The 16,810-nt window shown below is 44.5% G+C and overlaps 1 protein-coding gene across 3 annotated transcripts in view; it reads right to left on the reverse strand.

The window, feature by feature from the left end:
- PLD2 (phospholipase D2) overlaps positions 1–16,810 on the reverse strand; it is a 444,278-nt gene that overhangs the window by 308,717 nt on the left and 118,751 nt on the right. For all 3 annotated transcript variants that reach the window (XM_029581771.1, XM_029581768.1, XM_029581769.1), the window contains exon 7: positions 5,520–5,578. In XM_029581771.1, the coding sequence (XP_029437631.1) occupies positions 5,520–5,578 (59 nt within the window). The remainder of the gene's footprint in view (positions 1–5,519; positions 5,579–16,810) is intronic.

Raw genomic sequence — 16,810 nt, forward strand, 5'->3', positions numbered from 1 at the left:
CTGGAAGAGGTCTTGGAAGGGGCCCTTTGAAGGGGGGTACTGTTGCGTTCGTAGGTCGCAGACGGCTGCGACTGCTCTGCCTTACTTCTTTTCTTCCCTTTTCCTCCTCCTTGGGCAAGATGGCTGCCTCCGGTGCCGAGTGCCGAAACCCTCGGTGTCTCCAACTCAGCATGGGCGTTCCAGTACGCCATTCTCCTTCCCGTGGCCTCCTAGGGCGCATGCGCACATGTTGCCTACGCTCAAATACACGTCATGGCGGGAACCTCGGGGGTGTTCCCACTGCATGACGTCAATACCTCCGGGTATTTTAAGCCTCCACAAATGCTACCACCTTGAGTTAGCAAGGACTTCGGTTCAAGATTCTCTGACCACTCTAAGCTGCTCGCTTAGATGCTTCGCTACCCTCCAGGGATCTCGCTCCTCACGAAGCTCTAGACACCCGCTCCTCGGGGGTCTCTCGCTTCTTACTTCCCTTCGGGGTTTTCTTCTAAGACAACCGCTCCTCAGGGGTCTTTCTCTCTTCTCCTTACAGGATTGGACTATCAGGTACTCGCTCCTCGAGGGCCTACCGGTCTGTGTATCCTGCACCTCGGACCTTCGGTCCCACCATGCTCATCACCAGGAAGACGCCTGCACTATGCTCCTGTGAGTACCGCTACGATCCGGTGCTCCAACTCCACCCACCGGGCTTGGCGTTGCCTGCACCGAGGGTTGCTAGCTATCTAGGACATCTGGGTGAGATTTCTACATCTGAGACTGTTGAACGTATAGGCACCTTGCGGACATCAGTGCCTTATCTTCCTGCATCCTCTCACCTATCTTGAGAAGTACAATAAATGCTTTCCATCTCCTGTGTCTGCTCTCTGAGATCAGCCTATCGCTGTGGTTCCCCACAGGGCCCTCCCCGTGGGAGGAGTCATCTCCTCAGCGACCAAGGGTCCACAATGCGCCAAACACAACAGCCAGAGTTTGTAAGAGATCTAAATGGCTTGTTGATAGGTTCACCAACCATCCTAGAGTCTTCAAGCGCATCGGTACCTTTTGTACTGATTGACAACAGAGGTCATCTGATTTCACATGAATGAGCCAGTCATCCAGAAATGGATACACCAACACATCTTCCTTTAGCAATGCGGCCAACCTCAGCACCATTACCTTGATGAAGGTACATGGAGCCATTGCCAGCCGAAGGGAAGGGCTAGAAACTGAAAATGTTCCCTTAGGACCATGAACCTCCGGAATCTCTGGTGCTCCAGCCTGGTGGCAATGTTCAAAATGCCTCTATCAAGGCGAGAGATGCTAAGAAGTGTCCCTTGTGTACTGCTGCTATGACGGACCTCACAAGTTGGACCTCAGAGTTTACCTTCTTTAAATCCAATATTTCTTGAATTGGATAGTGAAGGAAAAGAAACAGGACATTTAACTTAAAATTGACCTCCAACCACAAACTCAGCAAGATATCTCTGTGAAAAAAGAAAAAATCTGAGCGGAGTCCGAAGCCGCTCTCAATCATGCCTGAATGTAATCTGCTTTCAAGTGCTGAAAAAAGTGTGAAAAGTGGAACATAAAAATCTAAATAAAATAAATAAATAAATATTTTCTCCCTCTTCTAGAGGTGAGAATGTCAATTCTCCATTGGAATCCTCCGACGTCTCATATTCCACACCCCCTTGAACATTACTAGGGACAGCTTCCCTGCAGAATTTGCCCACCGTGACTGACAAATGGGAGGCCCGAGCACGTGATCCCTAAACAGTAGGTTGCTTCGCTTTGCTGGGCACCTCTGCAGACAGGTCTGCAGGCCCTGGAAACATTCCACGCAGGAGGAGGAGGATGGATATATACCGGAGCCCATCGGTCCAAACTGCTCTCTCCCTCTCTCATGGAAGCTTCTGCCCTCGAGAACAAGGCAGAAGGAGAACTGACCATTGCCTCGCCTCCGACTCCACTCCCCTCCAGAGGCACTAGAGGCCGAGGAAATGTCCCAACATCGGCAAAAGCTATAGTAGTCAAAATGCTTTGAGCTTCTAAACAGCGCTGACACAAACGAAGAGAGAGGACTGAATTGCTATCAGATGGCAATCCTCACAGATAGTAAGGCGCTCGGACCTGGTTGTCCCCAACGCCAAACTCTCCTGAACTTCAGCTCTAGGTGACCTCCTGTGCGCACCCCAGTGCCAACCGGGTGTACACACATACCCCTCCAGGAAGTGTGCAAATATGCTAAGTCTAGGTCGCGGCCTTACATGCACAAGTACCTGCGCAAATACATGCTCAAGTACCTGCACAAATATGTGCTCAAGTATAGGTCACAAGCGTGCGTGCTTAAATCTAGGCCGCGCCCTTATGCACGCAGATCCCTGCGCATGCAACCGCCATGCGGCGAGAATGCACGCACACACCTACACACGCGGGAAAAGAACCGCTGCCATGGACTACCACATGGCTAAGTAAAGCCTGCCTGCACTTTCAGCACATTTAGGCCCGGATCTGTTTAACATCCGGCACCAAAAATCATCGGCCTGAAGAGCTTCTCAACAGCTTAGGCCTCTTGACTGGTCAAGAATCCATGAAGACTGGGGCCAAGAGCCAGCATCCCGCTAAACACACTTTGCGCATAAGCATATTAAAACCAGCAGTAGACCTCTACCAGAATCAGAGACTCCTCCTCAGTGCAAGTGCCTCTCTGCACCTCTGTGGGGCAAGGAACTGCCGGCAATAGTTAAGGAGGCGATTCCCCTGCCTCTCCCGCCGATGCTGCTAGGGAATTGAAAATGGCTGCTGTTTCCACGCTGAGGGGGGAAGCCTCAGCGCTAGACCCCGTCACCTGCAAGGCTTGTTCTACCGGTGCGGTCATGCTCGACGCAGATCCCCAAACGCCATGCCGCATGCACACGCTGTTCCTTACCGCACCTGCAGCACCACCAGCACCTCAATGGCAAGCAGGAGAACAGTCCTCGGCGCCAACACCTGGTCTCCTCCACACGCAGAGAAGCTGCTGAAAAAACTCATCGCTGAGCTCCCTGAGCTGCTAAGGTGCTTCCCCCCTGGAACTGCGCTGCTGTACAGATTCCTCTGTCTAGTTCCTTGTTTTCTTTTTTTTTTCTCTCTGAGAACAAATAAAGATACATAGAAACCAATACTTTCCTTTGGTGCAGAGGTTCAGGTTCCAGGAGCGCAGGCCACATGGCAGATAAGAAAAGAGCCAGACCACTGGGTATATCCATAAGAATATAAGATCCGTCTCCTTTCGCCAAACTTTAGCAACCCAGGCTAGGACAAACTGTATAAAAGAGATACTTCCCTGCTCCACTGGGCTTGCAATGCAGAACTGTCAGCAGATTCAACCGCTGTCTCACAGATGATGAGGGATCTGGACCACCAGATGTCCATCCCACAGACGTCCAGACCAAGCTATTAGAAGGGTCACCAACCCCCTGCTCATTCACCTCAAACCAGGGGGGGATGGCCCCACCAGGAACTCACAAACCCCTGGGAGGATCCAGAAATTTTGTCTTTTAATCTTTTTTTTTTCTTTCTCTCCAGACTGCAGGTTTTACACCATCTACCACATACTGGAGACAGAGAAATACCGAGGGACTGCAGGTGGCACACTGGGTTTGTACAATGTCAGTGAAACTTTCTCTGTCTCCATCTGCTGGCAGGGAGGCAAAACCCAGAAGTCTGGACTGATCTGGGTACATACGGGGAACACTTTTTTTTGTTTGTTTTTTAAAGGAAGAAATAGTCACTGTGCAGAGTCTACATATATATATATTTTTTTTTAATTTTTTTTTTTATTAAAGGAAGAAATAGATTCTGCACAGTGACTAAAGTTAGCAGACAGAGGAAAGAGGAAATAGAGAAAGAAAAGGAAATTACAGTGAGGTAAAGGAAAGAAAACAGCTGCAGCTCTAGAAAAAAATCACTTACAAAAACTGTAGAGAAAGAGAGAAAAACTGAACACACGGCTCCACAAAAAAAAAAAGAGACTGAGGGACTCTGCCTAAGGGGCAGGGTGATGACTACAGCTGCACATGCTTAGTAGGGCATGTTTGAAAGTTCTAGATTCTTTGAGATCAAAGTTCCTTGCCAGGCTCCATCTGATGATGTCACCCATGTGTGAGGACTACCATCCTGCTTGTCCTCAGAGAATCTGTGAAAATATAAGAAAGGAAACAGCTGTGCACAAAAAAATATAAAAAGGAATGGAGAGCTAAGGATAAGAACAGAAGGGAGCAGCCTAAAGTATCACTACAACTTTAAATTCTACCCAATAATGCGTGAAATGTGTTCTGTGGCCTGGAGGTTAAAGTTCAGGCTTCTACCCTCCCTCCCCCAGCATTGGCAGAGCCCTCCATGAGTTCTGTTATTCCTGGCAGCAGCTACAGAGGCCAAGACAAAGGAGCTAGAGAGCCACCCCCAGCTGCCCTCCATTACCCCAAACAAGATGAAGAAATGAAAAACAATTTAAAAAAAATCTTCAGCAGAGGAATCTGGGAGGCCAAAGAAAGCATCCCAAAGTAAAGGAGGAAAATCAACAAAATAAATCACAGTTAAAGACTGTGGGAGGCCAAAGCTGCCCCCAAACCAAAGTAAACTACAGCAAATGATTCTGGAAGGCCCAAATCTGTCCCACAATTAAAGGAGAAAAACAAAAAAATGCAAAGGATTCTGGGAGGCCCAAAGTTGCCCCAAACTCAAAGAGAAAAAAGCACAATGAACTGCAGGGGAGGATTCTAGAAATCCAAAACTATCACAATTTAATAGAGGGAAAAAACCCACAAAAGATGCTGCCTTCTTAGCCTTGTGGCAGGGGCAGGCAGGGTGAGGTAGACGCCATAGTGACGTTCTGAGAGAGGCATTTTTTGCTGCCTCAAAATTATATTCCCTGAAGCGACCGCCTCACCCTGCCTCATTATAGAACCACCTCTGGCTATGGTATTGTGTTTGCTTGCATGAACAATAAAAGTTTCTGTTTCACTAAATCACATCCAGCCTCTTCTGTGAGTAAATGGCCAATGCCCATGACAGGAGGGTTGCCATCTCACCCTAAGTTGATTTGTCTTAATTTTGCCCCTTCCAGGCTTTATTCATCACTGCTTACTACTCAAGATCCTCTGTATCCCTTCTAGGCTTTAACCCGTGGCTCCTCCACTGCTGAGAATCCTCTGTGCCTGCCCAAGGCAGTAGAAGCACAAGGAAGGAGGGGGGCATAGAAGTGTAAGTACGAGAAAGAAAAGTGGAGTGGAAGCACGAGAATGGAGGGAAGCGCGAGGCAAGAAGGGAAGATGGGGGAGTTGAAGTATGGAAGCATTTGGGGTGGTGGATTGAAGGTGCAGGAAGTGAGAGGAAGTGACAGATTGATCCTGCGGATGTTGACGGTTTGCCAGTTGTTATACTGTCAACGTAATGGTTCTGTTAGGTTGCCACACCTGGCTCAGCCGATCCCTGGGGACCTGAAGCCAACTGGTCACTCAATTAAAATATAAAATGAGAGGAAAGCCAAGTGAACTCACATGCCCTTGGGTCCAAGGTCAGGGATGAAGGAGAGCTGGCTCACATCCAGGAACTCCATCTGAAAAGAGAAAGGAGGGGAGCCTGCTCAGAGCCATTGCCATCCTCTCACATACTTGTTGGTAAGTTCTGGCCCAAAAATTAACTTACTTTTTAAAAATCTCTCTGTTCTCTTTAAATTCCCCTTCAGAGAAAGGAAAATTGGTTCTTACCTGCTAATTTTCATTCCAGTAGTACCACGCATCAGTCCAGACTCCTGGGTTTATTCATCCCTGCCAGCAGATGGAGACGGAGAAAGTTTCGCTGACACTGTTTCATAATTCCTGGTGCCACCTGCAGTTCCTTAGTATTGATCTGTACCCAAGCACAAACACTTGCAAAACTTGTAAAACCTTGAAAAAAGTCTTTCAATGAGCCTTTATTCCATAACCTTAAAAATCTGTACCAATAAGGTTACAGCTGAGTGGACGACTCTCCACCTCCAAAGATCGGGCGGGTTCTGGACTGATCCGTGGTACTACAGGAACGAAGATTAGCAGGTAAGAACCAATTTTCCTTTCCCTGTATGTACCCGGATCAGTCCAGACTCCTGGGATGTACAAAGCTCCCTACTTAGGGTGGGACCTAGAGAGTCCTGCTCACAAGACACTCTCGCCAAAAGACCAAGACTCCAGATTCCCTACATCTAGATGGTAGTGCCTTGCAAAAGTATGCAGCGACTTCCAAGTCACCACCCTACAAATTTCCTGTGGTTAAACCAACTGGGCCTCTGCCCACAAGGCAGCCTGAGAATGTGTAGAGTGAGCCCTCAATCTTCAGGCACCTGACGGCCTTTGAGAATGTATGCCAACCCAATAGCCTCCTTAAGCCACTTCACAATGGTAGCTTTGGAAGCCTGGGTACCTTTCTTCGCACCACTCCATAAAATGAACAGATGATCAAATCTCCTAAAATCATTTGTTACCTTGAGATACCTCAGCAAAGGCCCACGGACGTTCAACAGCCTAAGCTCCCACACATGAGGTGCAGAAGCATCCAATTCTGGGAAAGCCAGGCGCTCCACCATTTCATTAACATGAAAAGCCGATACCACCTTAGGAAGAAACGAGGGAACTGTCCGCAAGGACGTTTCTGAGTCTGAGATCTGAAGGAATGGATCGTGGCACGATAAAACCTGCAACTCAGAGATTCTCCTCACAGAACAAATGGCTACCAGGAAAAAAATCTTCAAGGTCAAATCCTTAAGAGTCACTCTGTGGAGAGATTCAAAAGGTGGCTCACACAAACCTCGGAGAACAAGTTGAAGATTCCAGGATGGGCGCAAATTCTTAACCCCCCGAAGAAATCGAACCTCATCGGGGCAGCTATCTGTACTCTGAGGGAGTTGAAAGCTAAGCCTTTGATCAAACCTTCTTGAAGGAAAGATAAAACCTGAGACACCAAAGACCATAAGGCCTGTACCCCGTTAGTTATACACCATGCCTCAAAGACCTGCCAGACTCGGATATACGACAATGATGTCAACATCCATCTAGTTTGCAGAAGAGTAGTTATGACCGCCTCTGGGTACCCTCTTCATCTCAAATGCAGCCTCTCAAAAGCCAGGCCACTAGACAAAAGCGATCTAACTGAAAATATGGGGCCCTGCCGAAGAAGACAAGGAAGATGACTGAAGCATAACAGTCCGTCCACTGCCATATTGACCAGATCCGTGAACTACGGCCGACGAGGCCACTCCAGAGCTACCAACACCACTTTTCCCGGGTGTTTCTCTATCTGATGCAACACTTTGCCTATCAGAGGCCAAGGGGGAAATATGTAAAGAAGAATCCCCCCAATGCCATGGTATTACCAGAGCATCGACCCCTTTGGCCCTGTACTCTTTCTTCGACTGAAAAAAATAGATGCCTTTGCATTGAGATGCGTTGTCATTAGATCCACATGGAGACAGCCATGTGGATCTAGGAGAGTGGGAGTTGTCCTAGATAGAGCGTTGTGCGACTTAGAAAATCCAATTGGATGTTTTCGACCCCTGCAATATGAGACGCCGCTATCTGAATCAAGTGCTGCTCCGCCCAAAGAATTAACTCCTGAGCCTCCTGGGCCACCACATGACTCTTGGTTCCTCCTTGCTGATTGATATATGCCACGGTCATCGCATTGTCCGACAAGACCCTCACCGAGCTACCTTGAATCAAAGGTAGAAAAACAAGCAACGCTAACCTAAGAACATAAGAACATAAGAAAATGCCATACTGGGTCAGACCAAGGGTCCATCAAGCCCAGCATCCTGTTTCCAACAGTGGCCAATCCAGGCCATAAGAACCTGGCAAGTACCCAAAACCTAAGACTATTCCATGTTACCATTGCTAATGGCAGAGGCTATTCTCTAAGTGAACTTAATAGCAGGTAATGGACTTCTCCTCCAAGAGCTTATCCAATCCTTTTTTAAACACAGCTATACTAACTGCACTAACCACATCCTCTGGCAACAAATTCCAGAGTTTAATTGTGCGCTAACCAATTCCTAATGGAATTGCTTAACGCAGTTTAATTGTGTGCTAACCAATTCCTAATGGAATTGGTTAACGCAGTTTAATTGTGCGTGAACCAATTCCTAATGGAATTGGTTAACCATACATAACATAACGCTAACGCTAACGGAATTGGTTAACCACACATAACATAGCTAACACAAAAAAAAGTCAGAACACATAACCCCTGTTCTGAAGAGCCTTCACTGGCTACCAGTCGAACAAAGAATAAAGTTCAAAACCTTAACAATCCTACACAACGCGATTTACAGACCAGATAACACAATCCTCGATAACATGCTCCAAACACACAAACTGCAACGCACGACAAGAACCTCAAGCAAACTGCTCCTAGCCATACCCTCTCTTCCATCAGCTAAACACTCCAACACTAGGAACAGAGCCTTCTCCATTGCGGGACCAAAAGCATGGAATTCCCTACCTGACTACCTAAGTTCACTCAGAGACATAAAATCCTTCAAAAAGGAACTCAAAACATGGATTTTCAGACAGACCTTCACAGATGATGTTGGCTAAGCATACATCAACACACACACAAAAGACTCACTGACGTTACCCTGTTTTTCATAGAATTTATGCATCAGCACTCGTTTACACCCCGATTAGGCAATAATTATACATAGTTAGACATGTTTAGCCTAAATTTTCTTCGATGTTTCCGTTACAGCTAGTTATCATGATACCCATTTATATTGTTCGTTGCTGTATCAAATGGTTACCCATTTATATTGTTCTCTGTCTGTATCAAGTTGTTATACTGTAAACCGGAGTGAAGGCAGATTGCTATATTTCGGTATATAAAAGACTTTAAATAAATAAATAAATAAATAAATAAATAACCATTGTCGGTTATATAATTACAATCTCAAGACCACTATAGAGATCGTTTAAACTCTGTAACTCACCGACAAGGACAATAATTATTTATTTATTTATTCACAGGCTGATGATACTATATATATATTCACAGGCTTTTAAAATTAGTATTCATAGGTTCATCTAGCGTCGATATTCGCTTTTTTCCAGTGATAACATAATTCGGATTATGTACCATGACCCACCCCCACGTTACTTAAAAAATGTTGATATAAATTATATAAGTTGAATCAATTCTTGTTGACCATTAACCTGTTTGATTTCAGTTGCTTCCAAAATGTATTAAGTTGTATCTGTAAACCGGAGTGAAGGCAGCTAGCTAAACTTCGGTATAGAAAAGCATTTAAATAAATAAATAAATAAATAAATAAATAAATTAAAATAAAATAAAATAAATAACCACACTGCTCTGGTCTCTAATCGAATGATAGACCGAGAGGCTTCTTCCACCAACAAAACACCCTGGGCTGATTGTTGCTGTCATACTGCTCCCCAACCAGAAAGGTTGGCAAGGTAATTTGTAACCTATCATTAAAACCATCCATTGTACCTGAATAATGGAGGGTGGCCAATGTAACCCCAATATTTAAAAAAGGCTCCAAGGGCGATCCGGGTAACTATAGACCAGTGAGCCTAACTTCAGTGCTGGGAAAAATAGTGGAAACTATTCGCAAGATTCTCAGACATCTGTGCCATCACAGAGACCTGGCTAAAAGCTACTGACTCAGTCCTAATAAATCAACTCCCCACCCAGGCCTATGACTTCCTCTCTATACCCAGGTGCAAAAAAAGAGGAGGAGGGTTGCTCCTTGCAGCCAAAAAAGGGCTAGGCCTGACCCTGCAGATCACCAATACCCTATCCAACCTGGAATTTGCTCTCTTCAACTCAAAACACCTGCTAATCGGTTTAATTTACGCCCCCCCTGGAATACTAGAGGCAGGCCCACCCCCGATCATTGAACTAGCCGCAAAACACCTCAATTCCGGAAAACCAGCTATCCTGATGGGAGACTTCAACCTCCACGTGGATGTGCAACCGCGCTTCACCAACTGCGAAACCCTACTCTCCTCCCTCAGCCATATGGGCTTTAGACAAATTGTTAACAAACCCACCCATAAAGCAGGTCACACGTTAGACCTTATCTTCATAAATGAAGGAATATCGTCTCACACCAACCCAACATGCCTACCGGTACCATGGACAGACCACCGAATCATCTCTTCGGTGCTAGAGATCAAGGAGCACCCTCCGCAAGCAACACACTCAATCTCAGTATCTTCAGGAAACCTTGCACCGGAGAACTCCTCAGCTCACATCTATCCAAGGAAATAGCTCACCTGGACCTTTCGGACATCAACACTGCCACAACATCGTGGATCAACATTAGCAGATATCGGTATCTCCGGATCAGCCCACAGTTGGTTCAAGTCCTTCCTCTGCAATAGAACCTTCAAAGTTAAAATCAATAATAAAGAATCGCCCTTAACAAAATCCACTCTTGGTGTACCACAAGGATCCTCCCTATCTCCAACCCTCTTTAATATCTACCTCCTCCCCCTCTGCTAATTGCTAACTGATCTTAATTTAATTCATTATCTGTACGCAGACGACGTGCAGATACTAATCCCTATTACAGAATCTATCTCAAAAGCGCTCACCCACTGGAATAACTGCCTTTTATCTATCACCAGCCTCCTCAATAGATTAAACTTGGTCTTTAATGCCTCGAAGACGGAGCTCCTCCTCATCTCCTCAAACGAAGAAAACATTCCCCCATCATCCCCACACAACTCCTACATCACCCATAAGCATGTGAGAGACCTTGGGGTACTTCTAGATAATCGACTAAACCTAAAGAAAATGGTCAACACCACATCCAAAGACTGCTTTTATAGACTCCAGGTTCTAAAACGACTCAAACCACTACTATTTTTCCAAGACTTCAGGACAGTCCTCCAAGCGTTGCTATTTTCCAAGATAGACTACTGCAGTGCCCTTTTCCTTGGCCTCCCCAAATCTACCACCAAACCACTGCAGATGATACAAAATGCCGCAGCGAGACTACTGACCAACACCAGCCGTGGAGATCACATTTCACCCATCCTCAGAAACTTACATTGGTTACCAGTGAATTTTAGAATCCTTTACAAATCAATCACCCTAATACACAAATCCATCCATCATCAACTCCTACTCGACCTCGAAATCCCCTTCAAACTACACTCCTCCAACAGACCAATTAGAGATATTCACAAAGGTACTCTGAATTTCCCCCCAACTAAAGCCACACGCCTTTCCTCGACCAAAGACCGAGCGTTTTCAATAGCAGGACCATCTATTTGGAATAACATCCCTTCAAGCCTCAGATTAGAACCCTGCCTCTTAATGTTCAGGAAAAAACTCAAGACGTGGCTCTTTCACCAAGCCTTCTCCGATCCTCCAGACAATCACTAGTTGCCGTTCACTCTCTCCTGGACGAATGGTCTTTTTTCCTCTCGAAGATGGACTCTGGCACTTCCAGGTTAAAGCACCTTATGCTTTAACCCATATTCTTTTGTATTATGTTACTATTACTTCCTGCCTTTACCTGCTTTCAGCTATTTAAGCTTCCAAGTTTCTACTCCTTGTTAAATGTAACTTTGCCTTATCCACCTCTATTGTTAATTACTTTATTTATTGCTTCAGTTATACCCTTGTTCTATGTAAACCGATCCGATATGGTTATTACTATGAAGGTTGGTATAAAAAAGTGTTAAATAAATAAATAAATACATAAATTACCAACAAGGTGGCAGATCAAGTGTGCCCCATGACCACAAAAACTCTCAATCCGGACAAAGACAACAAGAAACCTTGGTTCACCCCTAAGCTGAAATCACTCAAACAGGAGCTCAGAGGTAAGGAGCATAAGTGGCAGAAAAGCCCCTCCACAACAACCCTCCTAGCCTATAAATCTTGTCTAAACTCATACAGTAATGACATTAACAGAACCAAGAAAGAATTCTTCTCCAAAAAGATACACCACTTCATCTTGACTCAAGAGCTCTGTTCTCCTACGTATCAGCCCTCACAAAACCAGCTACGCCCATCATACCAGACGAACAAGCTACCAACAAAGCCAAATAACTGGCGGACTATTTCGAGAGAAAAATCACCACACTTGTCGCCCCCCCCCCTCAAAGGATCCTCTCATCATCCGAATTACTCATTCACCTCCAGTGCTCAACTTTTGCACTCAACTACCCAACAACTTAACGCAACCCCAGCTGCTCTTGCTACCTTCGAGCCAACGTCCGCCTTAGAAATAGAGATCATCATCAAGAAGATGAAACCCTCGTCTCATCCTTTAGACCACATTCCATCCAATCTGCTGCTCTCCATCCCTAACATCACTGCCAAACCTGTAGCAGACATCATAAACCGCTCTCTCTCACAAGGCTAAGTCCCAGACCAATTCAAGATGGCAATGCTCAAGCCCCTCCTCAAAAAACCCAATCTTCCTCCCGTAGACCCAGCCAACTTCAGACCCATAGCTAACTTACCAATGATCGCCAAAATCATGGAGAAAGTCGTAAACAGACAACTATCTGAATTCATAGACGAAAATGACATCCTTACCGCAAACCAATTCGGATTCCGTAAGTCCCGAAACACCGAATCTCTATTAGCCTCACTATCAGACACCATCCTCCTTAATCTGGAAAAAGGTCAACCGTTCCTACTCGCACTACTGGATCTCTCCTCAGCGTTTGACACCGTGAATCACTCTTGCCTCCTTCAGCGTCTAGCTGACATTGGCATCTCTGGTTCGGCGTTTGATTGGTTCAAATCTTTCCTTGAAAACAGGTCCTACAAGGTCAAGATAAATAGCAAAGAGTCTAACCCTATCAGCTCAAAGTTGGGGGTACCTCAAGGATCATCCCTCTCACCCACTCTTTTCAATATTTATCTTCTCCCACTCTGTCAACTACTAACCAACCTCAAGCTAACACACTTCCTATACGCGGATGACATACAAATACTCATCCCTATAGCGGAATCTTTCCACAAAACTTGGTCGTACTGGACCAACTGCCTTTCAGCAATCAACAACCTACTCTCCAGCCTCAACCTTGTATTAAACACCAACAAAACTGAAATCCTCCTGATAGCTCCAGAAAACTACATCCCGTTCATCCCTCCAACCTCTAGCCAACGTTCTACCACCTCAATTGACCTCACCTCGCAAGTAAGAGACCTGGGTGTGCTACTAGAAAACCGACTCAACCTCAGCAAGTTCATAAACAACACTACAAAAGAATGCTTCTTTAAATTGCAGGTATTAAAAAGATTAAAACCACTTTTACACTTCCGAGACTTCCGCCTGGTACTACAATCCATCATCCTCCCGAAACTGGATTATTGCAACTCTCTCCTCCTGGGCCTTCCTGCTAACACCATCAAACCACTTCAGATGGCCCAGAACGCGACTGCCAGAATCCTCACAAACACCAACAAAAGGGAACATATCACCCCCATCCTACAGCACCTTCACTGGCTGCCAATTAAATACAGGATTCACTTTAAAGCCCTTATGATGATACACAAGGCCCTGCACAACATCTCCCCTCTCAACCTAACTTTTCAACTGCAGCAGCACATCACTAAGAGACCGATTAGAAGTGCATACAAGAACATGCTACTCACCCAGCCGGCAAAAACCTCACTGAGGAAACGCGCTCTTTCCACTGCAGGTCCCCCACTCTGGAATTCGCTCCCTCCGGACCTGCGCCAAGAACCCTGCTCTATCACATTCAAAAAGAAGCTAAAGACTTGGCTTTTCACCCAAGCATTCCTGGAGAACTAAGACCTGAGGAATACTATGACACTATAGTCCCCGGTCCCCTTTCTCCCCTGTACATATGTTTCAGAGTATTACCATATATCAGTTATATTACGTCTTTTATTTTTCTTTAAGTTAGCTATTGTTATTTGTTTCAATGTATTCCGCCCCCGAGGCGACAGTTTTAGTTCCTTGTAAACCGGTGTGATATGTATTTTATACAGGAACATCGGTATATAAAAATAAATAAATAAATAAATAAATAAATAAATAAGATCAAAATCATAGAGCATATAGAAAGCCATGATTTAATGGAACACAGTCAACACGGATTTACCCAAGGGAAGTCTTTATTTATTTATTTATTTATTTATTTATTTTTTACATAGTTTTATTGATTTTATAAAAATTCAAATGTAAACAACATTTTACATATCAAAACCTCAATTGATAGCATTACTACCCTGTAGGAGTGTCTTGTTAACAGAAACCTGCAATAAGTCCAACATGTAATATTACTGAGAAACAAATGAGTCCGCGAGGATGATTAGCATCAGTTGAAGCCTTGGCGCCAGTTAGATCCTTTGAGTCGATTAAGTCATTTAAGTCATTTGAATCCTCTCCTTTTTCTCCCCCCCAGTCACCCCCCCCCCCCCCGCTGTATCTTCTTTTACAATCTACAATTACATCTCCATGCACAAGTACAAGTATTCTCTCTTTGTGTTCCGTACAGACAACACTTGAAGTTGAGAAGCAACCTATATTGACATAGAAGCAAGTATGATTGGATTAACTTATGTTAACTCAAGTTGACCCAGTAAATGCCAAAATGTAAGATAGACGAAAATATATTGTTAGGGTGTGGCAAGATCCCCAAAGAAAATACCCAGCCTGGGATGGTTTGCCCATATCGGAGAAGAACCATAAAGCTGAGAGCGGATAGAGAGCAAATAGGGAGCAAAACAGGTACAAAAGCTAAATCAATACTGTGTATGAAATTTATAGTTACTACGAGCGTTTAGAAATTAGAATTGGGGATTTGGATGGAGATAGGTAAAGTCTCACGCATTATTCTTGACCCTCCGCAGGTTCCAGGCAATCAATATGATGAACTACTTCAGTGGGTTGACTTTGCAGATAGGCAGACCATAGTTCTTTCGTAGACTTTCTTTTCTGGGCATTCAAAGATCTAGCGGTCATATGCTCAAACGTAGCTATCTGTAAAAGCTTCCTGTTCCAATGAGGAAGACTTGGAGGATCGGTAGATATCCAATTGCTTACAATTATGTGTTTAGCAGTAACGCCCGCCTTGTCTATGAATAATAATTGCGAGTGCGTTAAATTAAGGTGTATACCGTGGTTAAAACCAAACAACCATAACATAGGGTCAATTGGAAGGCTACAATTACACACCTGTGAGCAGTTACTTATAACATCCATCCAAAACTTCTTAACCTTAATACAGGTCCAAAAACAATGTAAATAATCACCTTCTTCAATGTTACATTTTAGGCAAAGAGGAGATGTGACAATCCCCATCTTAAAGGCCATAGTGCTAGCACAGTATAATTGCCAGATAAATTTGAATTGTAATTCCCTCAGAGTGGCATTTTCGGTTATTTTTCCACTTTTAAGTAGGTATTGTTTGATTTTTGTTGTTGTTAAGGAAATCTCTGGGTATTTAGACCACTTGCTCAACACTTCTTCGTACGCTGTGGTGTTTAGATAGGAGTGCTAAAGTTTGGAAAAGACCGAACAGGAATATTTCACTGTAGGTCGAGAGCAAAGCAGCACTTCCAGGAAGGGCTGATGACATGAAGAGAGTGTATTCGGGTGAGTGTGCCCAATATAGTGTCTAAGTTGGAGGTAAGCATAAAAATCTTCCCTTGGAATGCCGTATTGATCCTGTAACTCTTGAAAACAATACATCGTGTTTGATTCTCTGGGAAAGAGTTGTGACACCCTTACTAACCCTCTTTGAGCCCATGTCTGAAAAACTGATTGACCTCTGCCTGGCAAAAATTGTGGATTGTCACATATTTCTGTTAAGATGGTTGAACTCCCTGGGGCACCCAATTTGCCACATAAATACGACCATGCCTGTCTACTTGAGTGAAGGATTAAATATCCTTTACAAGTCTGAGGTATTTGGTGTGATTTTAATTGTAAGAGTGTCGGCAATGAATAATGGCTAAGCCAACTTCGGATGGAAGCTGAAGGAGAGAAGTATTCCGTGCCTAGCGTCCAATCTCTGATATGTCTCATCATGCAAACTAGGTTATAGTCACGAAAATTAGGACACGCTAGTCCTCCATTAGCTGGTCGGAGTTGTAGGAACCCCAAAGCAAGCCGTGATTTTTTCCCCCGCCATATGAATCTCCGTAAATTTTTATTTATTAAGCCCAGATCCCGATCTTTTAACTATATTGGGAGCATTTGGAGAAGGTATAACCACCGGGGTAGTTCCACCATCTTAAATAAATGTATTCTCCCTATTAGAGAAAGAGGGAGAGAAATCCAACTAGTGACTCATTTTTCCATTTTTTGGAGCATTGGTTTTACATTTACATCATAGATAGCCATGATAGAACTAGGAACAAATATTTAATTTGCTTATTGGCCCATTTAAGGGGGAAAGCTGAGCCCCACGAGGTCTGCAAATCCCCATAAATTTCCAATGCTTCCAATTTGTCTGCATTAATTTTTAGGCCGGAGAAAGTTCCATACCATTTCTGATAGTTCAAAACTAAGGGTAACGATTGTTGTGGGCGTGTTAGATAAATGAGAATATCGTCAGCAAAAGCTTCCACCTTGAACGTGGGGCCCACCTGTGTGAGACCTGTAATTGAAGTGTCCTCAAAGATAATGCGTAATAGAGGGCCTATTGCCATAATGTATAATAGAGGTGATAGAGGACATCCTTGCCGGACCCCTCTTTGTGGCATGAAGGCTTGAGAGGTATGTCCATTCGCTAATATGTGGGATGTTGGTGCGTGGTAGAGAAGGGAAATATAAGTAATGAGATTACCATGAAGACCA

The sequence above is a fragment of the Rhinatrema bivittatum genome, chromosome 16 (assembly GCF_901001135.1).
Source record: "Rhinatrema bivittatum chromosome 16, aRhiBiv1.1, whole genome shotgun sequence".
In the NCBI taxonomy this organism is placed as follows: Eukaryota; Metazoa; Chordata; class Amphibia; order Gymnophiona; family Rhinatrematidae; genus Rhinatrema; species Rhinatrema bivittatum.